Source organism: Montipora foliosa, chromosome 1, assembly GCF_036669935.1.
Source record: "Montipora foliosa isolate CH-2021 chromosome 1, ASM3666993v2, whole genome shotgun sequence".
NCBI classification, from domain to species: Eukaryota; Metazoa; Cnidaria; class Anthozoa; order Scleractinia; family Acroporidae; genus Montipora; species Montipora foliosa.
In genome coordinates this window covers 1,620,884-1,640,883 of record NC_090869.1, presented here as the reverse complement: position 1 = coordinate 1,640,883, position 20,000 = coordinate 1,620,884, and the positions used below count along the sequence as shown (strand labels likewise).

The window sequence follows — 20,000 nt, the reverse complement described above, 5'->3', positions numbered from 1 at the left end:
CGAAGACCTGGTTTTGCTAGGACCGCTTCTATAGCGCAAATCTGCAGCATTTCACTGCGAATTTAAATTTGCTCAGCTTCCATTCTAGGTGGATACCTAACTTATGCAAAGCAAAATTACAAGGTAAGTACCAGACACTGTTTCGTTAGTCAATACTGATCAGAATGTGAAAGTATCTATTTACCGCTTTATTTACAAGCATGCGTAAATGCCGGGCTCGATCTCAAGAATCTCGCTAGTGTTTCGCTTCGTAGTTTGATTTCCAAATGAAATTAATCAACTGCGGTGTAATTTGCCAACTGTGATTATTTCCTTGTTGATCCTCAGAGTTTCCTGCTATTAACCGCATTAAAGCAAGCGGCGCTCACCTCCTCCTTTGTTCCTCTACCATGAGTAAGTAGTACTACTCAAACATATTCGTATTGGCTTTTAATTGTAGTCTATAATTCTCGAAATATTGTGTCTGAAAAGCATTAATTTTGAATAGTTTCCGGGTTGGTAATCAAACGGAAGTCATCTCATTTTGCGAGTGATTCTAGTGCACATTGTGAAAAGAACTTTTAACCCATTTTTGGACCTTATTTATCGAGAAAATGCCTCAACTACAGTCTTAAACCAGCACCCAAGCAGACTGGATATTAATGTGGTCAAAACGTTTTTCAAGCATCAAGAGGATTCTTTAAGCCTATTCAGTTTATTTCGCAAATATGTTTTGTCTCGAAGAGTAAATATGTGCTTCTCGTGGTTCGCTTGCAGAAAATAGGCCTAATTAAAGAGGCCATAAGTGTGTAATCATTTCACACCTCCTACAATACAAAGTATCGTTAAGGTAAATTATAAAGCGTGGGTTCTCAACACCCCATGCCCTTGGGTAAGGATGTAAAGCTGAACTTGAAATCGGAGATAAAAGATTGACATTTTCGGTAAACATAACGCACACTTAACATGTTTGTGATGAACTGAACAGGCCGATTGGGACAGCCCTAGTCGTGGTGGGAATGACCGGAAATGAGAAGGGTGAGTAATAAGGTTGTCCCTTGCCGGTATGACGAAATCGTTTTATCGGAATTGCCGACAAGGAAATAAAAATAAAGAAAAACCTCCGAACGTATAAGACACAATTAACCTTAATTTTTGTAGCTTCTTCTGGCCAATCAGCTTGGAATCCAAACGACCCACTGACTGAAGGTGTCATTTACGAAAAAAGGCTGGCGGATGACATTGGGCAACAGTGGAGAGATTTAGCACGTGCATTGGGATTTCATCATTCCATTATTGAAGATATTCAACAGGAAAAAGGCAACTCTAAGGAATGCTGCATAGAGGTCCTTGTTCGCTGGCTTCGCCAAAACGGAAAAGGGGCTACCGCCGGAAAGCTTGTCGAAGCTCTAACGAAAATAGGGCTTAAGAATTTAGCTGACAGATTCCCGATCAAATCAAGCGATACAAACCGTGTAAGTCCTTCTGATGTATTTTTCGGACTAAGGTCACCTTTACTAAAAAAAAGTTGATTTACCACGGTAAACTGTTTTTTCTAACTAAGAAATCAAGTCAATATGGCCGAAGTTTCATGTCACTGGTTTGCGACATTTGTCTCACCGCCTGGTATACAAGACGCTGTGAGTTACCTCATTCACCGATTGTTTTCAGTTCCAGAACGACAAAATGGAAGAAACAATACGCGATATTTGTGAGCAACTGATTAGTTTCCCGAAAGAGGTCATAATTGAATAGATGTTTTCCGCACTTCCTAGTGTAGATCTGGCTTGCTGTACTGAGGACTTTTTCTTTCTTCTTTTTCCTTTTGGAGCTAGAATTCTAAGGAAAACGGCAAAGTGAGAGAACTAGAAGACAGGGTAAGCCATTAAACAATTCATCAATCAATCAATCAGTTTATGAATCAGTCAACATTTATTTGCCTTGTCAATATAAGGACATGTAGGGCAAGTAAGTCGCTGTTTAAGGACAGAATTTTTAGTAGGCTGGCCTCGATCAAGTTAAACGAGTTTGACTCAACAGTTCCTCCTCAACATTTTCAGAGAAAGTGAGCTATGATTCTCGCAGTTATGAACGCAATTTTAGCAATTGCGTAGGGAAGCCTGAAAAATTCAGGACTTCAACGGGGTTTGAACCCTTGACTTCGCGACGCCAGTGCGACGCTGTAACCAACTGAGCTCATATATAGATTTAGCTAAGCCTAAAAGCGGTGCTCCCTTTTCTAACCCCAGAAAGCAATAGAGTACAAAGTAATCGTCATTAGTGTACTAGTGCAGTTTACCGTGAGCAAACGCCTCTGTGCTGACAGCAGTAAACAAACAAGCTTTGCAAACAATAACAAAAATTTTAATCAACAACTAAAACTGAAATTAAATGCGCAGTAATCTCTTTCACAACAATTTTCCGTTTGAATGATAATCTCTATGCACCAGTCAAAGTAAATCCCCGCCCATCCCAACCCGGGCCATACCGGGGAATTGCGGGAACTTAAACTTATTTTCACTCGACTCAGATCCCCCAGCAGGCGGGGCGAGCGCAAAAATTCACGATCTTCACCTACGAGATCGGGGAGTAAGCGGGGACTTTACTGTAGACCCCCACATTTTGGACAACTCGGATCTTTTGGGCAACAAGAAAAACACCTGTTAAAGAAGTGTTCTCCCTCGTCGCTAAATTTTACAAAATCGACGGCGAGATTCGGGAAGCAGAGGAGAAAATGTCCGTGAGTTTTCATCGTGTGCGGGGATCGCTACATGACTGTTCCAGAAATACTGGAGACAATGCACGAAAATGATCTATTAATTTAAAGTTTCCACAGTTTTCTAATGTGGTCACATCCTTACAGGGATAACTGCTACATCGTGTTCTGCAGAACGATCATTCAGTGCGTTGCGCAGATTGAAAACTTACCTCCGTGGCACCACGGGGCATGCAACAATGTGTCCGCAACATCGCACTTTAATATTAACATTGAAAGGGCATATGCCAACGCTGTAGTCAACAATGACATGGATTGATCTTATCATTGACGTCGTCAAAATGGCAGAGACAGCTATTTCTTTTGACATGTTTTATGAGCTCATATGATAGATACATATGTAAGAATATTTTCACTTCATATGTAAGCCTGTGTTAGTGCATCGTATGACCCTCGTTTCTCTTAGACTGTTTCGTAAAAATTTTGGTAACTTGCGAGAATTTTTTTGGCAAATGGTTCACCGCACAACCTGGCAAAAAAATGCCCGTACGCTTATGGATCGTCGGTTTCTTTTTCACGCCCCATGCATGGTAGTTTTGCATACAATATCTTTCCTCTTAGGTCACAAAGAGAAGAATACTGTTTAACAAAATTTGCCGTTGAAAGAATAATGATTTGCTAAGAGCATATATTTTGTTTCTTTTCTTTCATATGATGTTAATTTCCCGCCAGGAAAATTGCCCAAACACTCCCGTCCCCTGAAGTTGTCCTGCTTCCCCACCTTCACCACAGTCTGTACGGACCGGCGTACGCTGACGTCATAACCAAAATTTCTCGAATGGATAGATTTGCCAAAAAACTCTTGCCCATGGTCCTCCGCTGGCGCGCCTAAGCTCCGCTATGAAGCCACTGATGATGGGAGCTGGTCATTTGTGGCTTCAAAAACGTTTTCAATGTACATAGTTAAGGGTCATCATTTCGATTCCACGGTTGAGAGAAGTGTCTGTGTTACTCTGAATAGACGACATGTAGAGAGTGTGTGGATGGATAATTTGATTCATCTTAGTATCCTAAAAAGTTGAATTACACCACAATGGTCTCAAACCTTGGAATAGGAAATTGCTTATGGAAAGAAATAATGAAATAATGGGGAGTGCGCTAATTTACAGTTAAATCTTTAATTAAATAGATAATTGCTTCTTACATTCTACAACTGATTGAGAAATAAAAAGGAACTTTTCAATGCTAGTGAGTACATTTGGCAGTAGGTGTATTCAATTCATGGGCTCCTGGCGTATTTTCTACACATTGAGAAAGACTGGCGCTTATATATATGCAGCCTATTCAAAACTTAGCAAATATCATGAATATCGACTAACTAGGCAGGACAGGCTGACTCAGGCGCGAGACATCTTCTCGAATACCCGTTCACTTTTCGGGGTTTGTCAAAGTTCTGCCACCAAACTTTGAACGTCCTTAAAGTGTCCATTTAATGCCGCCTATTTTAAAGGTAGAGCTAATTTATATCGAATCGTGAACGTGAAAATTTGAGTGTGTCTTCTTTTTGTATTGCGTAGGTCTCCAAAATGGAGAACAAGAATATTAAGGAATTGGAGAAGGAGGTATGGAACAGCGAGTCAGAGTATAATAGTGGCTTGCATTTGTGGTTACGCAAAAAAAATAGCGCCTACAATAGTTGAGGCAGTTCACTCAAAGAGTAGCCGAGAGCACTAAATAAAACGGAAGCGCAAGCTTTAAAGTTAGGAGCTTTAAATTGTTCATTGCAACCTTGCGAAAACGTTTTCAACCCAAATTCGACGCAACGCGAGCAATTGGGTTTAAAGACTCAAGCGCAGGGCATCTTTCAGCTGTTCTGCAAGATTCCCACAAGTTTTGCGTAATAATAGAGTCAAACTCCCAAAAGGCATTTCACTGCATAGTTCTGTACACCAACATGGATGCCGTGACGTCAGATCAAAACGCTCTATTCTTGGTTTTCATTCACGTGATGAGACGGCCATGTTGGTGTACAAAACAATAGAAAATGGCCCCACAAGTTTTGCATAATAATAGTTTTGCAAAAGACATTTCACTGCATTGTTCTGTACACCAACATGGATGCCGTGACGTCAGATCAAAACGCTCTATTCTTGGTTTTCATTCACGTGATAAGACGGCCATGTCGGTGTACAAAACAATAGAAAATGGCTCCACAAGTTTTGCATAATAATAGAGTCCAATTCCCAAAAGACTTTTCACTAAATTGTTCTGTACACCAACATGGATGCCGTGACGTCAGATGAAAACGCTCTATTTTTGGTTTTCATTCACGAGATGAGACGGCCATGTTGGTGTACAAAACAATAGAAAATGGCCCCACAAGTTTTGCATAATAATAAAATCAAATTCCCAAAAGACATTTCACTTTATTGTTTCGTACACAAACATGGTCGCCGTGACGTCAGATGCAAACCACCAATTGAGCCACAAAATGCGGGAACTTTTCAATGCCAGTGACTTCGTGTTGGCAGTTCGTGGATATTCGGAGAAAGTCTTGTGCTTATGCAGCCTATCTTTAAAACTTAGCAAGTATCATCAATATTGACTAACAAGGCAGGACAGCCAAACTCAAGCGCGGGGCATCTTTCGGTTGTTCTGCTAGATTCTAGAATACCCGTTCGTCAAAGCTCTACCACCAACCTTCGAACGTCCTTAAAGTGTTCATTTCATACAGCTTATTTTAAAGGTAGAGTTAATTTATATGGAATCACGAACTTTTACGTCTGTCTTTTTTTTGTATTGCGTAGGTCTCCAAAATGACGCTCAACAATAAGGAATTGGAAGAGGAGGTAAGGGACAGCGAGTCAGAGTAAAATAGTAGCTTCTATTTGTGGTTACGTAAAAATAGCGCCTGAAATAGTTGAGGCAGTTCATTCAAAGGCTAATTTCTTGCCTGGTAACTACTGATATGGAGCAAATCCTCGAAAGAAAGAGGAAAGTTACCTGAATAAAACACAGTTTCATGCCATTATGACATGTAGAACACTCTAATCTCCTGACACACACTCTTTTTATGTCGGAAACCAGGAGCTTATCAAGGGGCACCTGTATCTAGATTAATTCCTTGAGTCAACCCTTTCCCTTGTAAATTTATTTTTAGGAACAGGTTTTTCCCGCGAAAAGTATCGTATTCCGATGACGCTGAGCTAGCTTTGTTTTGATTACCTTTTACAACAGTGGGCGTGCTTAATCTCCCAAGGGAAGCGTTCTATTAATAAGAATACTCGGGAAAGGCAAGTATGGGAAATAGAAGCTCCCCTTGACGAGTTCCCGCGTAAAGACATTTGTCAAGGCGTTATATAAAGCTAACATTACAGGGTTTTTTCGCGAAGCACGTGAGCGCCATATTTTTGGCATTTAAATGGTTTAAAATTTAGCGTAAAGGCTTTTCCCACCTATTTTTACAACAAAGGTGTCGAGGCTGAGAGCAAGAAATAACGAATTGCAGAATGGTGAAAAGCAGGAAATAGAGGCAAATGTGTATCGCGCTTCTAATTTTCTTGCCTTAACAGGACACTAGTTTCCTTATTTTGTTATTTGACCCTCTCTCTCTCTCTCTCTCTCTTTCTCTCTCTCTCTCTCTCTCTCTCTCTCTCTCTCTCTCTCTCTCTCTCTCTCTCTCTCTCTCTCTCTCTCTCTCTCTCTCTCTCTCTCTCTCTCTCTCTCTCTCTCTCTCTCTCTTTCTCTCTCTCTCTATATCGAATGAAAATGTGCAAAATAAGAGAACAGACAATGCGATACTGGCTTACATTAAAGATGTGTTTTACGCGAAGCATGTGAACGCTAGTCTTTAAGTATCAATGGTTTAAAGCTGAAGCATCAACGCATTTCCCACCTATTCTTTACAAAAAGGTGTCGAAGCTGAGAGCAATAAATAAGGAATTGCAGGATGGTGAAAAGCAGGAAGTGGAGCTAAATATGTATCGCGTATCTAATTATGAAATAATGCGTAAATTTTCAGTTGACTTGTTAAATGAATATGTAATTGCTTCTTACATTTTACAACTGATTAAGCCATACAAAACGAGAAGTTTTCAATGCCAGGGAGTTCATGTTGGCAGTACGTGGTTTTTTGGAGAAAGACATACGCTTATGCAGCCGATTCTTTAAACTTAGCAGGTATCATGAATATTGACTGACCAGGCAGGACAGCCTGACTCAAGGGACGAGGCATCTATCGCTTGTTCGGCTAGATTCTAGAATACCCGTTCACTTTTCAGGGTTTGTCAAAGTTCTGCCACCAAACTTCGAACGTCCTTAAAGAGTTCATTTAATGCAGCCTATTTTAAAGGCAGAGCTAATTTATATCGAATCATGAACGTCAAAACTTACGTCCGTCCTCTTTTATATTGCGTAGGTCTCCAAAATGAAGACCAAGAATAAGGAATTGGAGGAAGAGGTAAGGAATAGCGAGTCAGTGTAAAATGGTGGCTTCTATTTGTGGTTACGTAAAAATAGCGCCTGAAATAGTTGAGGCAGTTCATTCAAAGTGTAGACGAGAGCACTAAATAGGACAGATGCGCAAGCCTTAAAGTTGGAGCTTTGAATTGTTCATTGCAACCTTGCGAAAATGTTTTCAACCCAAATTCGACGCAACGAAGAATTGGGTTGAAAGAAAAGGAAATCACCGCCCTTGTACCAGACAAATTACTTGGAAGAAGGCCAGTCTAGATCAACTAAAACTTTTATAACCGTGGTGATCTACATCTTGAGTTAGACCGGGTATGCTACAAAAACTTGACCTAATTACAAAACAAAATTGGTTGACTTTGGCTTTTTTCTTGCCTCTTAACTGCTGATATCGAGCAAGTCCTCGAAACAAAGAGAAAAGGTATAATACAACCATTTGCCGTGAAAAGCAATGCTGAATCCTTGTAATGATCTTTAAAGACGAAGGCTTTTGTTCATGTCGAAAACACCGTGATTTGTCAATGCAATACTAACTTATATGAAAGGTGTTTTTTTCGCGAGGTATGTGAACACCTGTCATTACATTTCAAAAGCTGAAGCGTATATTCTTTACAAAAAGGTGTCGAAGCTGAGAGCAATAAATAAGAAATTGCAGGATGGTGAAAAGCAGGAAGTGGAGGTAAAAATGTATCGAGCCACTAATTATGAAATAGTGCGTAAATATTCAGTTGACTTTTTTACTGAATATGTAATTGCTTCTTACATTCTACAACTGATTCTTGGTTTGCATCCACGTGATGAGACGGCCATGTTGGTGTACAAAACAATAAAAAATGGCCCCACAAGTTTTGCATAATAATAGAGTCCAATTCCCAAAAGACATTTCACTGCATTGTACTGTAAACCAACATGGATGCCGTGACGTCAGATGAAAACGCTCTATTCTTGGTTTTCATTCACGAGATGAGACGGCCATGTTGGTGTACAAAACAATAAAAAATGGCCCCACAAGTTTTGCATAATAATAGAGTCCAATTCCCAAAAGACATTTCACTGCATTGTTCTGTACACCAACATGGATGCCGTGACGTCAGATGAAAACGCTCTATTCTTGGTTTTCATTCACGAGATGAGACGGCCATGTTGGTGTACAAAACAATAGAAAATGGCCCCACAAGTTTTTAATAATAATAGAGTCAAATTCCCAAAAGACATTTCACTCCATTGTTTTGTACACAAACATGGTCGCCGTGACGTCAGATGCAAACCACCAATGGAGCCGCAAAATGCGGGAACTTTTCAATGCCAGTGACTTCGTGTTGGCAGTACGTGGATATTCGGAGAAAGTCTTGTGCTTATGCAGCCTATCTTTCAAACTTAGCAAGTATCATGAATATTGACTAACCATGCAGGACAGCCAGACTCAAGCGCGGGGCATCTTTCGGTTGTTCTGCTAGATTCTAGAATACCCGTTCGTCAAAGTTCTGTCACCAAACCTCGAACGTCCTTAAAGTCTTCATTTAATGCAGCCTATTTTAAAGGACGACTTATTCTATATGGAATCATGAACGTCAAAACGTATGTCTGTCTTTTCTTTATATTTCGTAGGTCTCCAAATTTAAGGAATTAGAGGAGGAGGTAAGGGACAGCGAGTCCGAGTAAAGTACTAGCTTCTATTTGTGGTTACGCAAAAATAGCGCCTAAAATAGTTGAGGCAGTTCATTCAAAGAGTAGCCGAGAGCACTAAATAGGACGGAAGCGCAAGCTTTAAATTGGTCATTGCAACCTTGCGAAAACGTTTTTAACCTAAATTCGACGCAACGCGAGGAATTGGGTTGAAAGACTCAAGCGCGAGTTATTTTTCGGCTGTTCTGCTAGATTCTAGAATACCCGTTCGTCAAAGCTCTACCACCAACCTTCGAACGTCCTTAAAGTGTTCATTTCATACAGCTTATTTTAAAGGTAGAGTTAATTTATATGGAATCACGAACTTTTACGTCTGTCTTCTTTTTGTATTGCGTAGGTCTCCAAAATGAAGCACAACAATAAGGAATTGGAAGAGGAGGTAAGGGACAGCGAGTCAGAGTAAACTAGTAGCTTCTATTTGTGGTTACGTAAAAATAGCGCCTGAAATAGTTGAGGCAGTTCATTCAAAGTGCAGCCGAGAGCACTAAAAGGGACAGAAGCGCACGTTTTAAAGTTGGAGCTTTAGATTGTTCATTGCAACCTTGCGAAAACGTTTTCAACCCAAATTCGACGCAACGAGGAATTGGGTTGAAAGAAAAGGAAATCACCTGGCTTATACCAGACAAGTTACTCGGAATTTCGAAGCAGGCCAGTCTAGATCAAGTAAAACTTGGTGACTTACATCTTGACTTAAAATGGGTGTGCTATAACATGACCTAATTACAAAAGAAACTTATTTGACTTTGGCTAATTTCTTGCCTGGTAACTACTGATATGGAGCAAATCCTCGAAAGACAGAGGAAAGTTACCTGAATAAAACACAGTTTCATGCCATTATGACATGTAGGACACTCTAATCTTCTGAGAGACATTCTTTTTATGTCGGAAACCAGGAGCTTATCAAGGGGCACCTGTATCTAGATTAATTCCTTGAGTCAACCCTTTCCCTTGTAAATTTATTTTTAGGAACAGGTTTTTCCCGCGAAAAGTATCGTATTCCGATGACGCTGAGCTAGCTTTGTTTTGATTACCTTTTACAACAGTGGGCGTGCTTAATCTCCCAAGGGAAGCGTTCTATTAATAAGAATACTCGGGAAAGGCAAGTATGGGAAATAGAAGCTCCCCTTGACGAGTTCCCGCGTAAAGACATTTGTCAAGGCGTTATATAAAGCTAACATTACAGGGTTTTTTCGCGAAGCACGTGAGCGCCATATTTTTGGCATTTAAATGGTTTAAAATTTAGCGTAAAGGCTTTTCCCACCTATTTTTACAACAAAGGTGTCGAGGCTGAGAGCAAGAAATAACGAATTGCAGAATGGTGAAAAGCAGGAAATAGAGGCAAATGTGTATCGCGCTTCTAATTTTCTTGCCTTAACAGGACACTAGTTTCCTTATTTTGTTATTTGACCCTCTCTCTCTCTCTCTCTCTCTATATATATATATCCAATGAAAATGTGCAAAATAAGACAACAGACAATGCGATACTGGCTTACATTAAAGATGTGTTTTACGCGAAGCATGTGAACGCTAGTCTTTAAATTTCCTTGGTTTAAAGCTGAAGCATCAACGCATTTCCCACCTATTCTTTACATAAAGGTGTCGAAGCTGAGAGCAATAAATAAGGAATTGCAGGATGGTGAAAAGCGGGAAGTGGAGGTAAATATGTATTGCGTATCTAATTATGAAATAATGCGTAAATTTTCAGTTGACTTGTTAAATGAATATGTAATTGCTTCTTACATTTTACAACTGATTAAGCCATACAAAACGAGAAGTTTTCAATGCCAGGGAGTTCCTGTTGGCAGTACGTGGTTTTTTGGAGAAAGACATACGCTTATGCAGCCTATTCTTTAAACTTAGCAGGTATCATGAATATTGACTGACCAGGCAGGACAGCCTGACTCAAGGGGCGAGGCATCTATCGCTTGTTCGGCTAGATTCTAGAATACCCGTTCACTTTTCGGGGTTTGTCAAAGTTCTGCCACCAAACTTCGAACGTCCTTAAAGAGTTCATTTAATGCAGCCTATTTTAAAGGCAGAGCTAATTTATATCGAATCATGAACGTCAAAACTTACGTCTGTCCTCTTTTATATTGCGTAGGTCTCCAAAATGAAGACCAAGAATAAGGAATTGGAGGAAGAGGTAAGGAATAGCGAGTCAGTGTAAAATGGTGGCTTCTATTTGTGGTTACGTAAAAATAGCGCCTGAAATAGTTGAGGCAGTTCATTCAAAGTGTAGACGAGAGCACTAAATAGGACAGATGCGCAAGCCTTAAAGTTGGAGCTTTGAATTGTTCATTGCAACCTTGCGAAAACGTTTTCAACCCAAATTCGACGCAACGAAGAATTGGGTTGAAAGAAAAGGAAATCACCGCCCTTGTACCAGACAAATCACTTGGAAGAAGGCCAGTCTAGATCAACTAAAACTTTTATAACCGTGGTGATCTACATCTTGAGTTAGACCGGGTATGCTACAAAAACTTGACCTAATTACAAAACAAAATTGGTTGACTTTGGCTTTTTTCTTGCCTCTTAACTGCTGATATCGAGCAAGTCCTCGAAACAAAGAGAAAAGGTATAATACAACCATTTGCCGTGAAAAGCAATGCTGAATCCTTGTAATGATCTTTAAAGACGGGGGCTTTTGTTCATGTCGAAAACACCGTGATTTGTCAATGCAATACTAACTTATATGAAAGGTGTTTTTTTCGCGAGGTATGTGAACACCTGTCATTACATTTCAAAAGCTGACGGGTATATTCTTTACAAAAAGGTGTCGAAGCTGAGAGCAATAAATAAGGAATTGCAGGATGGTGAAAAGCAGGACGTGGAGGTAAATATGTATTGCGTATCTAATTATGAAATAATGCGTAAATTTTCAGTTGACTTGTTAAATGAATATGTAATTGCTTCTTACATTTTACAACTGATTAAGCCATACAAAACAAGAGGTTTTCAATGCCAGGGAGTTTATGTTGGCAGTACGTGGTTTTTTGGGGAAAGACATACGCTTATGCAGCCTATTCTTTAAACTTAGCAGGTATCATGAATATTGACTGACCAGGCAGGACAGCCTGACTCAAGGGGCGAGGCATCTATCGCTTGTTAGGCTAGATTCTAGAATACCCGTTCACTTTTCGGGGTTTGTCAAAGTTCTGCCACCAAACTTCGAACGTCTTTAAAGAGTTCATTTAATGCAGCCTATTTTAAAGGCAGAGCTAATTTATATCGAATCATGAACGTCAAAACTTACGTCTGTCCTCTTTTATATTGCGTAGGTCTCCAAAATGAAGACCAAGAATAAGGAATTGGAGGAAGAGGTAAGGAATAGCGAGTCAGTGTAAAATGGTGGCTTCTATTTGTGGTTACGTAAAAATAGCGCCTGAAATAGTTGAGGCAGTTCATTCAAAGTGTAGACGAGAGCACTAAATAGGACAGATGCGCAAGCCTTAAAGTTGGAGCTTTGAATTGTTCATTGCAACCTTGCGAAAACGTTTTCAACCCAAATTCGACGCAACGAAGAATTGGGTTGAAAGAAAAGGAAATCACCGCCCTTGTACCAGACAAATTACTTGGAAGAAGGCCAGTCTAGATCAACTAAAACTTTTATAACCGTGGTGATCTACATCTTGAGTTAGACCGGGTATGCTACAAAAACTTGACCTAATTACAAAACAAAATTGGTTGACTTTGGCTTTTTTCTTGCCTCTTAACTGCTGATATTGAGCAAGTCCTCGAAACAAAGAGAAAAGATATAATACAACCATTTGCCGTGAAAAGCAATGCTGAATCCTTGTAATGATCTTTAAAGACGAAGGCTTTTGTTCATGTCGAAAACACCGTGATTTGTCAACGCAATACTAACTTATATGGAAGGCGTTTTTTTCGCGAGGTATGTGAACACCTGTCATTACATTTCAAAAGCTGAAGCGTATATTCTTTACAAAAAGGTGTCGAAGCTGAGAGCAATAAATAAGAAATTGCAGGATGGTGAAAAGCAGGAAGTGGAGGTAAAAATGTATCGAGCCACTAATTATGAAATAGTGCGTAAATATTCAGTTGACTTTTTTACTGAATATGTAATTGCTTCTTACATTCTACAACTGATTCTTGGTTTGCATCCACGTGATGAGACGGCCATGTTGGTGTACAAAACAATAAAAAATGGCCCCACAAGTTTTGCATAATAATAGAGTCCAATTCCCAAAAGACATTTCACTGCATTGTTCTGTACACCAACATGGATGCCGTGACGTCAGATGAAAACGCTCTATTCTTGGTTTTCATTCACGAGATGAGACGGCCATGTTGGTGTACAAAACAATAGAAAATGGCCCCAGAAGTTTTGCATTTAATAGAGTTCAATTCCCAAAAGACATTTCACTGCATTGTTCTGTACACCAACATGGATGCCGTGACGTCAGATCAAAAAGCTCTATTCTTGGTTTTCATTCACGTAATGAGACGGCCATGTTGGTGTAAAAAACAATAGAAAATGGCCCCACAAGTTGTTAATAATAATAGAGTCAAATTCCCAAAAGACATTTCACTCCATTGTTTTGTACACAAACATGGTCGCCGTGACGTCAGATGCAAACCACCAATTGAACCACAAAATGCGGGAACGTTTCAATGCCAGTGACTTCGTGTTGGCAGTACGTGGATATTCGGAGAAAGTCTTGTGCTTATGCAGCCTATCTTTCAAACTTAGCAAGTATCATGAATTTTGACTAACCATGCAGGACAGCCAGACTCAAGCGCGGGGCATCTTTCGGTTGTTCTGCTAGATTCTAGAATACCCGTTCGTCAAAGTTCTGTCACCAAACCTCGAACGTCCTTAAAGTCTTCATTTAATGCAGCCTATTTTAAAGGACGACTTATTCTATATGGAATCATGAACGTCAAAACGTATGTCTGTCTTTTCTTTATATTTCGTAGGTCTCCAAAATTAAGGAATTAGAGGAGGAGGTAAGAGACAGCGAGTCCGAGTAAAGTACTAGCTTCTATTTGTGGTTACGCAAAAATAGCGCCTAAAATAGTTGAGGCAGTTCATTCAAAGAGTAGCCGAGAGCACTAAGTAGGACGGAAGCGCAAGCTTTAAAGTTGGAGGTTTAAATTGGTCATTGCAACCTTGCGAAAACGTTTTCAACCCAAATTCAACGCAAGTCGAGGAAATGGGTTGAAAGACTCAAGCCCGAGGCATCTTTCAGCTGTTCCGCTAGATTCTAGAATACCCGTTCGTCAAAGTTCTACCACCAACCTTGGAAAGTCCTTAAAGTGTTCATTTAATACAGTTTATTTCAAAGGTAGAGCTAATTTATATCGAATCAGGAACGTGAAAACTTATGTCCGTCTTGTTTTTGTATTGCTTAGGTCTCCAAAATGAAGAACAAGAATAAGGAATTGGAGGAGGAGGTAAGGAACAGCGAGTCAGAGTAAAATAGTAGCTTCTATTTGTGGTTACGTAAAAATAGCGCCTGAAATAGTTGAGGCAGTTCATTCAAAGTGCAGCAGAGCACTTAAAAGGACAGAAGCGCACGTTTTAAAGTTGGAGCTTTAGATTGTTCATTGCAACCTTGCGAAAACGTTTTCAACCCAAATTCGACGCAACGAGGAATTGGGTTGAAAAAAAGGAAATCACCGCCCTTGTACCGGACAAGTTACTCGGAATTTTGAAGAAGGCCAGTTTAGATCAACTAAAACTTTTATAACCGTGATGATCTACATCTTGAGTTAGAACGGGTATGCTACAAAATTAACTTGACCTAATTACAAAACAAAATTGGTTGACTTTCGCTTATTTCCTGCCTGTTAACTGCTGATATCGAGCAAGTCCTCGAAAGAAAGAGAAAAAATATAATAAAACCATTTGCCGTAAAAAGCAATGCTTTATAATTTTAATGATCTTTAAAGACGCTTTTGTTTATGTCGAAAACACCGTGATTTGTCAATGTAATACTAGTTATTATGGAAGGTATTTTTTGCGCGAGGCATGTGAACGCCTGTCTTTACATTTCAAAAGCTGAAGCGTAAACGCATTTCCCACCTATTCTTTACAAAAAGGTGTCGAAGCTGAGAGCAATAAATAAGAAATTGCAGGATAGTGAAAAGCAGGAAGTGGAGGTAAATATGTATCGCGCCACTAATTATGAAATAATGCGTAAATGTTCAGTTGACTTTTTAACTGAATATGTAATTCCTTCTTACATTTTACAACTGATTCTTGGTTTGCATCCACGTGATGAGACGGTTACGTTGGTGTACAAAACAATAGAAAATGGCCCCACAAGTTTTGCATAATAATAGAGTCAAATTCCCAAAAGACATTTTACTGCATTGTTCTGTACACCAACATGGCCGCCGTGACAGAGCAACAAAAAGCGGGAACTTTTCAATGCCAGTGAGTTAATGTTGGCAGTACATGGATTTTCGGAGAAAGTCTTGTGCTTATGGAGCCTATTTTTCAAACTTAGCAAGTATCATGAATTTTGACTAACCAGGCAGGACAGCTAGACTCAAGCGCGAGGCCTCTTTTGGTTGTTCTGCTCGATTTTAGAATACCCGGGCGTTCGTCAAAGTTCAGCCACCAAACTTCAAACGTCCTTAAAGTGTTCATTTAATGCAGCCTATTTTAAAGGACGACTTATTTTATATGGAATCATGAACGGCAAAACTTATGTCTGTCTTCTCTTTGTATTTCGTAGATCTCCAAAATTAAGGAATTAGAGGAGGAGGTAAGGGACAGCGCGTCCGAGTAAAGTACTAGCTTCTATTTGTGGTTACGCAAAAATAGCGCCTAAAATAGTAGAGGCAGTTCATTCAAATTGTAGCCGAGAGCACTAAATAGGACGGAAGCGCAAGCTTTAAAGTTGGAGGTTTAAATTGGTCATTGCAACCTTGCGAAAACGTTTTCAACCCAAATTCGACGCAAGTCGAGGAATTTGGTTGGAAGACTCAAGCGCGAGGCATCTTTCAGCTGCATGTTCTGCTAGATTCAAGAATACCCGTTCGTCACAGTTCTACCACCAACCTTCGAACGTCCTTAAAGTGTGTATGGAATCACGAACGTGAAAACTTTCGTCTGTCTTGTTTTTGTATTGCGTAGGTCGACAAAATGAAGAACAAGAATAAGGAATTGGAGGAGGAGGTAAGGGACAGCGAGTCAGAGTAAAATACCAGCTTCTATTTGTGGTTACGTAAAAATAGCGCCTGAAATAGTTGAGCCAGTTCATTCAAAGTGCAGCCGAGAACACCAAAAAGGACAGAAGCGCACGTTTTAAAGTTGGAGCTTTAGATTGTTCATTGCAATCTTGCGGAAATGTCTTCAACCCAAATTCGACGCAACGAGGAATTGGGTTGAAAAAAGGAAATCACCGGGTTTATGCTAGACAAGTTACTCGGAATTTCGAAGCAGGCATCTTGACTTAAAATGGGTGTGCTACAACATGACCTAATTACAAAAGAAACTTATTTGACTTTGGCTAATTTCTTGCCTGGTAACTACTGATGTGGAGCAAATCCTGGAAAGGAAGAGGAAAGTTACCGGAATAAAACACATTTTTATGCCATTATGACATGTAGGACACTCTAATCTCCTGAGAGACATTCTTTTTATGTCGGAAACCAGAAGCTCACCAAGGGGAAACTGTATCTAGATTAATTCCTTGAGTCAACCCTTTCCCGAGTAAATTTATTTTTAGGAACAGGTTTTTCCCGCGAACAGTATCGTATTTCCGATGACGCTGAGCTAGCTTTGTTTCAATTGGCTTTTACAACAGTGGGTGTGCTTAATCTCCCAAGGGAAGATTCTATTAATAAGTATACTCGGGATAGGCAAGTATGGGTGATAGAAGCTCCCCTTGACGAGTTCCCGCGTTAAGACATTTGTCAAGGCGTTGTACAAAGCTAACATAAGAAGATTTATTTTTTTTTTGCGGAGCACGTGAGCGCCATATTTTTTGCATTTAAATGGTTTAAAATTTAGCGTAAAGGCTTTTCCCACCTATTCTTTACAACAATGGTGTCGAGGCTGAGAGCAAGAAATAACGAATTGCAGGATAGTGAAAAGCAGGAAATAGAGGTAAATGTGTATCGGGCTTCTAATTTTCTTGCCTTAACGGGACACCAGTTTCCTTTGTTATTTGACCCAAAAAAAGTGTTTCTCAGTTAATTCAATAGACAAGTATATATATTTCCAGATTTCTACATTGAAGCAATGATCCACCTAAATAACCAATTTTTATTTGAATCATTCTTCTCTCAGGATCTGGAGCATAAACTTTCGAAGGAAACCGACGAGGAAGCTCGAGAGCGTCGCATCAGCGCAAAATTACAAAAGTACATCCGTGACCTTAAAACATACGTAACTTCAAGCTTAGAGGTACCAGAGGTAAAACAAGATCAGTTGAAAACCCCAGTCAAATTAGGTATCTTAAAAACACTCAGCGAGCATTTAGGCGATCTTTACATCGGTATACGAGACATGGTATCGGAAACTTGTAAATGCAGCGAAGATCTTAAGCGAGAATTCTACGATTTCGGTTACCACGGGCTTCGAGCGGACCACAATGAATTGATTCACAGAGTTCAAGATTTGGAAGATACAGTTGAAGAGATGAACGAAGAAGAGAAGGAAGAGTTACAAAAGCTTAAAGAGTTTCAGATGAATCGAGAAAGCCTGATAAAAGAATTGGAGGAAAAATGGCGTGCTCTCTTCTCTCCGGTAGGTTATCAATATCGAGCTCATTAATGACTAATTAAGTCAATTACCAATCACCGATTATACCTCGAAACATCTCATGCTTTCACGTGTTTATCGGTGCCTCTATACCCATATGATGCACGAAGCAGTCGACATCATCATCGTCATCATCATATCTTTATTTACCCTGGGATTTTACAGTAGGTTGATGTAGCGTTTGCCCTCCCGACCATGATATACCACAGAGGACAGACCACAACACCGAGAACTCCATGCCCTGCTCTTTGCGAAGTGTGTGGTTCTTTTTACTTCCCACAGGGTTGTAGGTTGGGGCCTACAGTTTATCGTCCTTCTTCGAGAAGACTCTTGTGAGGATGAAACAGGTGTTGTTATCCAAACATAGCTGGCCCTTTCAGAAATCGAAAGGAGATGAAAAGAGGAGACTCTGTTCTATGTACTGGTGAATGAAAGGAAAAGGGGTTGGAAGCAGAGACATATGATTCCCCGGTAGCCTCGCAGCTCCTACGAGGTCTCACCTGATTGGAGACCACCCTTGAGGTTTAACAAAAGAGCAATTAACAGAAACAATGGACCCTAGAGGAGAGAGTTGCAGCCCTTTTGTTTTAGGCCTAGGGTCCATTGTTTCTGTTATTTGTTCTTTTGTTAAGGGTTAGGGTGGTCTCCAATCAGGTGAGACCTTGTAAGAGCTGCGAGGTGACCCTGATTCCCTGGGGGAATTTGAATCCCCGACCTTCACTCAACTGAGAGGACTTGGAGGGAGATGGGCTCCAGTCAGAATATAACAATACCGTGACATGAATGTTTGTGGAGCAGTATTGTGCTTTTGCTTCTTTGTTTGCGTATCCTTTGTGGGACTTTACAATCCATTGCACAAGCAATTCAGTAGGAAATAGTTAATTTCTTTTATTCCATCGCTGTCGTTTAATTTGCAGCCTGAGCGACTTTCAAGAACTCGATCGTTCCTGACCATTGGAAGAGGGGAAAAGTCAACGGACAATAAAAAGGTGTCTATTATCTACTTAACCGAAAGTGAGGTTTTTACAGGAAAATAACGAATGAGGTAGGAAATAACGAAAAAAACGGAGGCTCCGGGACTGCCGTGTGGGTGAATTTGATGGCCTGGATTGGTGAAGGAATCGATCAATTCCAGATGTAACGTCACATTCCGTCCAAGGCCTAGTGGGAATTTTCAATAAGTGGGGATGTCGGGCCATGCGGAGGTTAAAAAATATATTTCAAGAGCTTTCCAACTAATAGAAAAACCTGTACTCTGCATATTAAATTCCTGCTTAGTTGTACGAAACTCCTGTAAACTTGCTTTTCGAAATTTTCTTGACAGCTTCAAGTTTTATCCAGTATGTAAAATGACTTGATATCTTTTTTTGTATTTGCGTGTTAATTAATGTGTTGTAGGTCAAGAGAAACACAGATCCTGGTACCAGGCCGAAACAAAGAAACATCCGAGATAAGCGGTTACAAAACCCGAAGCACTTCTCAATAGGGAGGAAAACATTGAAGCGCCTCCAATTCGGAACGTAAGCCTTTCGTATTTCTATCATAACTTATTGGAAAGAAGTCGTAAGACATTAGATGTGAAAAAGATGTTTTATTCCCGTTGGTTATTACTATTATTATTAAATAAGTTTGCAATCGAATTGTGTGAACAAAGGGGCAAAAACGAAAGCAATTACTTATCAGTGTACAGCTCTTTCTCCGAATACAGGAAACGGAGTACTGAGAAATTTTTAAAACTGCGCAAAATACTAAAAAAACTTTGAGAACGACGGAACACGAAGTCCCGATGTAGTGCTTGCTTGTGGTTTGCGCTAGTGGCGAGGGAATGCCCAGCTTTAGGAAAAGTATAATTTCTGTTCCATTGAAACGATGTTCGCTGTAATAGTTGGGCTCAGTATCCTTTCGATCTGTGACCAACAAATCTGCTCTACGGACTAGAAAAATAAATCAACTTTATTAAGGAAATTTCGAAGTACTTCAGTACCTTATGACTAACATAAAGTTTACGTTTTTTGTATCCTAGGTTACATTACCAGCGGTTAAATGAATCATAGGAAAGAGAGGAAGATGTGCATAATCAATGAATCCATCAATCAATCAATTACTCATTTAGTGGGGTAACACAAACGTGTGTCCTTCGCATTTCGTCGTGTTTATAACCGAAGTGTATTTTTTCGCTTGTATTGTACCATTTTAAAGGCAGTAAAGACATAATAAAGGGAATGTAGGTATAGTAAAACTGAAGTGTTAAAAGTGCTACAAGATACTGCAAGTTATTAATAACTACTCCCTGACTCCGGTCGGATGATCTACCCATTGAGCCACTAGCTAGAACTCCTGACGAGGAGCTGCGAGAGGTACGGGGGTTACCGTCCCCCATACCCATGTTATTTGTTATACCATGTTTTATGT

At 39.9% G+C, this 20,000-nt stretch overlaps 1 protein-coding gene across 18 annotated transcripts in view; it reads left to right on the top strand.

Annotated features, from left to right (window-relative positions):
• Positions 1-20,000, top strand: part of LOC137983953 (uncharacterized protein PF3D7_1120000-like) — a 21,011-nt gene that overhangs the window by 110 nt on the left and 901 nt on the right. Inside the window, exons 1-25 of one of the 18 annotated variants that reach the window (XM_068831399.1) lie at positions 1-123; positions 328-393; positions 1,141-1,454; positions 1,815-1,856; positions 4,273-4,317; positions 5,503-5,544; positions 6,608-6,667; positions 7,113-7,154; positions 7,785-7,844; positions 8,774-8,803; positions 9,189-9,230; positions 10,448-10,507; positions 10,953-10,994; positions 11,625-11,684; positions 12,130-12,171; positions 12,802-12,861; positions 13,790-13,819; positions 14,225-14,266; positions 14,915-14,974; positions 15,556-15,585; positions 15,957-15,998; positions 17,115-17,573; positions 18,506-18,577; positions 18,987-19,108; positions 19,612-20,000. The exon at positions 1-123 is cut by the window's left edge and continues 102 nt beyond it; the exon at positions 19,612-20,000 is cut by the window's right edge and continues 901 nt beyond it. In XM_068831399.1, coding sequence (XP_068687500.1) covers positions 390-393; positions 1,141-1,454; positions 1,815-1,856; positions 4,273-4,317; positions 5,503-5,544; positions 6,608-6,667; positions 7,113-7,154; positions 7,785-7,844; positions 8,774-8,803; positions 9,189-9,230; positions 10,448-10,507; positions 10,953-10,994; positions 11,625-11,684; positions 12,130-12,171; positions 12,802-12,861; positions 13,790-13,819; positions 14,225-14,266; positions 14,915-14,974; positions 15,556-15,585; positions 15,957-15,998; positions 17,115-17,573; positions 18,506-18,577; positions 18,987-19,108; positions 19,612-19,642 — 1,833 coding nt within the window. In that variant the 5' untranslated portion in view covers positions 1-123; positions 328-389 and the 3' untranslated portion in view covers positions 19,643-20,000. The remainder of the gene's footprint in view (positions 124-327; positions 394-1,140; positions 1,455-1,814; positions 1,857-4,272; positions 4,318-5,502; positions 5,545-6,607; positions 6,668-7,112; positions 7,155-7,784; positions 7,845-8,773; positions 8,804-9,188; positions 9,231-10,447; positions 10,508-10,952; positions 10,995-11,624; positions 11,685-12,129; positions 12,172-12,801; positions 12,862-13,789; positions 13,820-14,224; positions 14,267-14,914; positions 14,975-15,555; positions 15,586-15,956; positions 15,999-17,114; positions 17,574-18,505; positions 18,578-18,986; positions 19,109-19,611) is intronic. The other 17 variants (XM_068833360.1, XM_068833753.1, XM_068833646.1 and 14 more) reach the window with 17 other exon arrangements.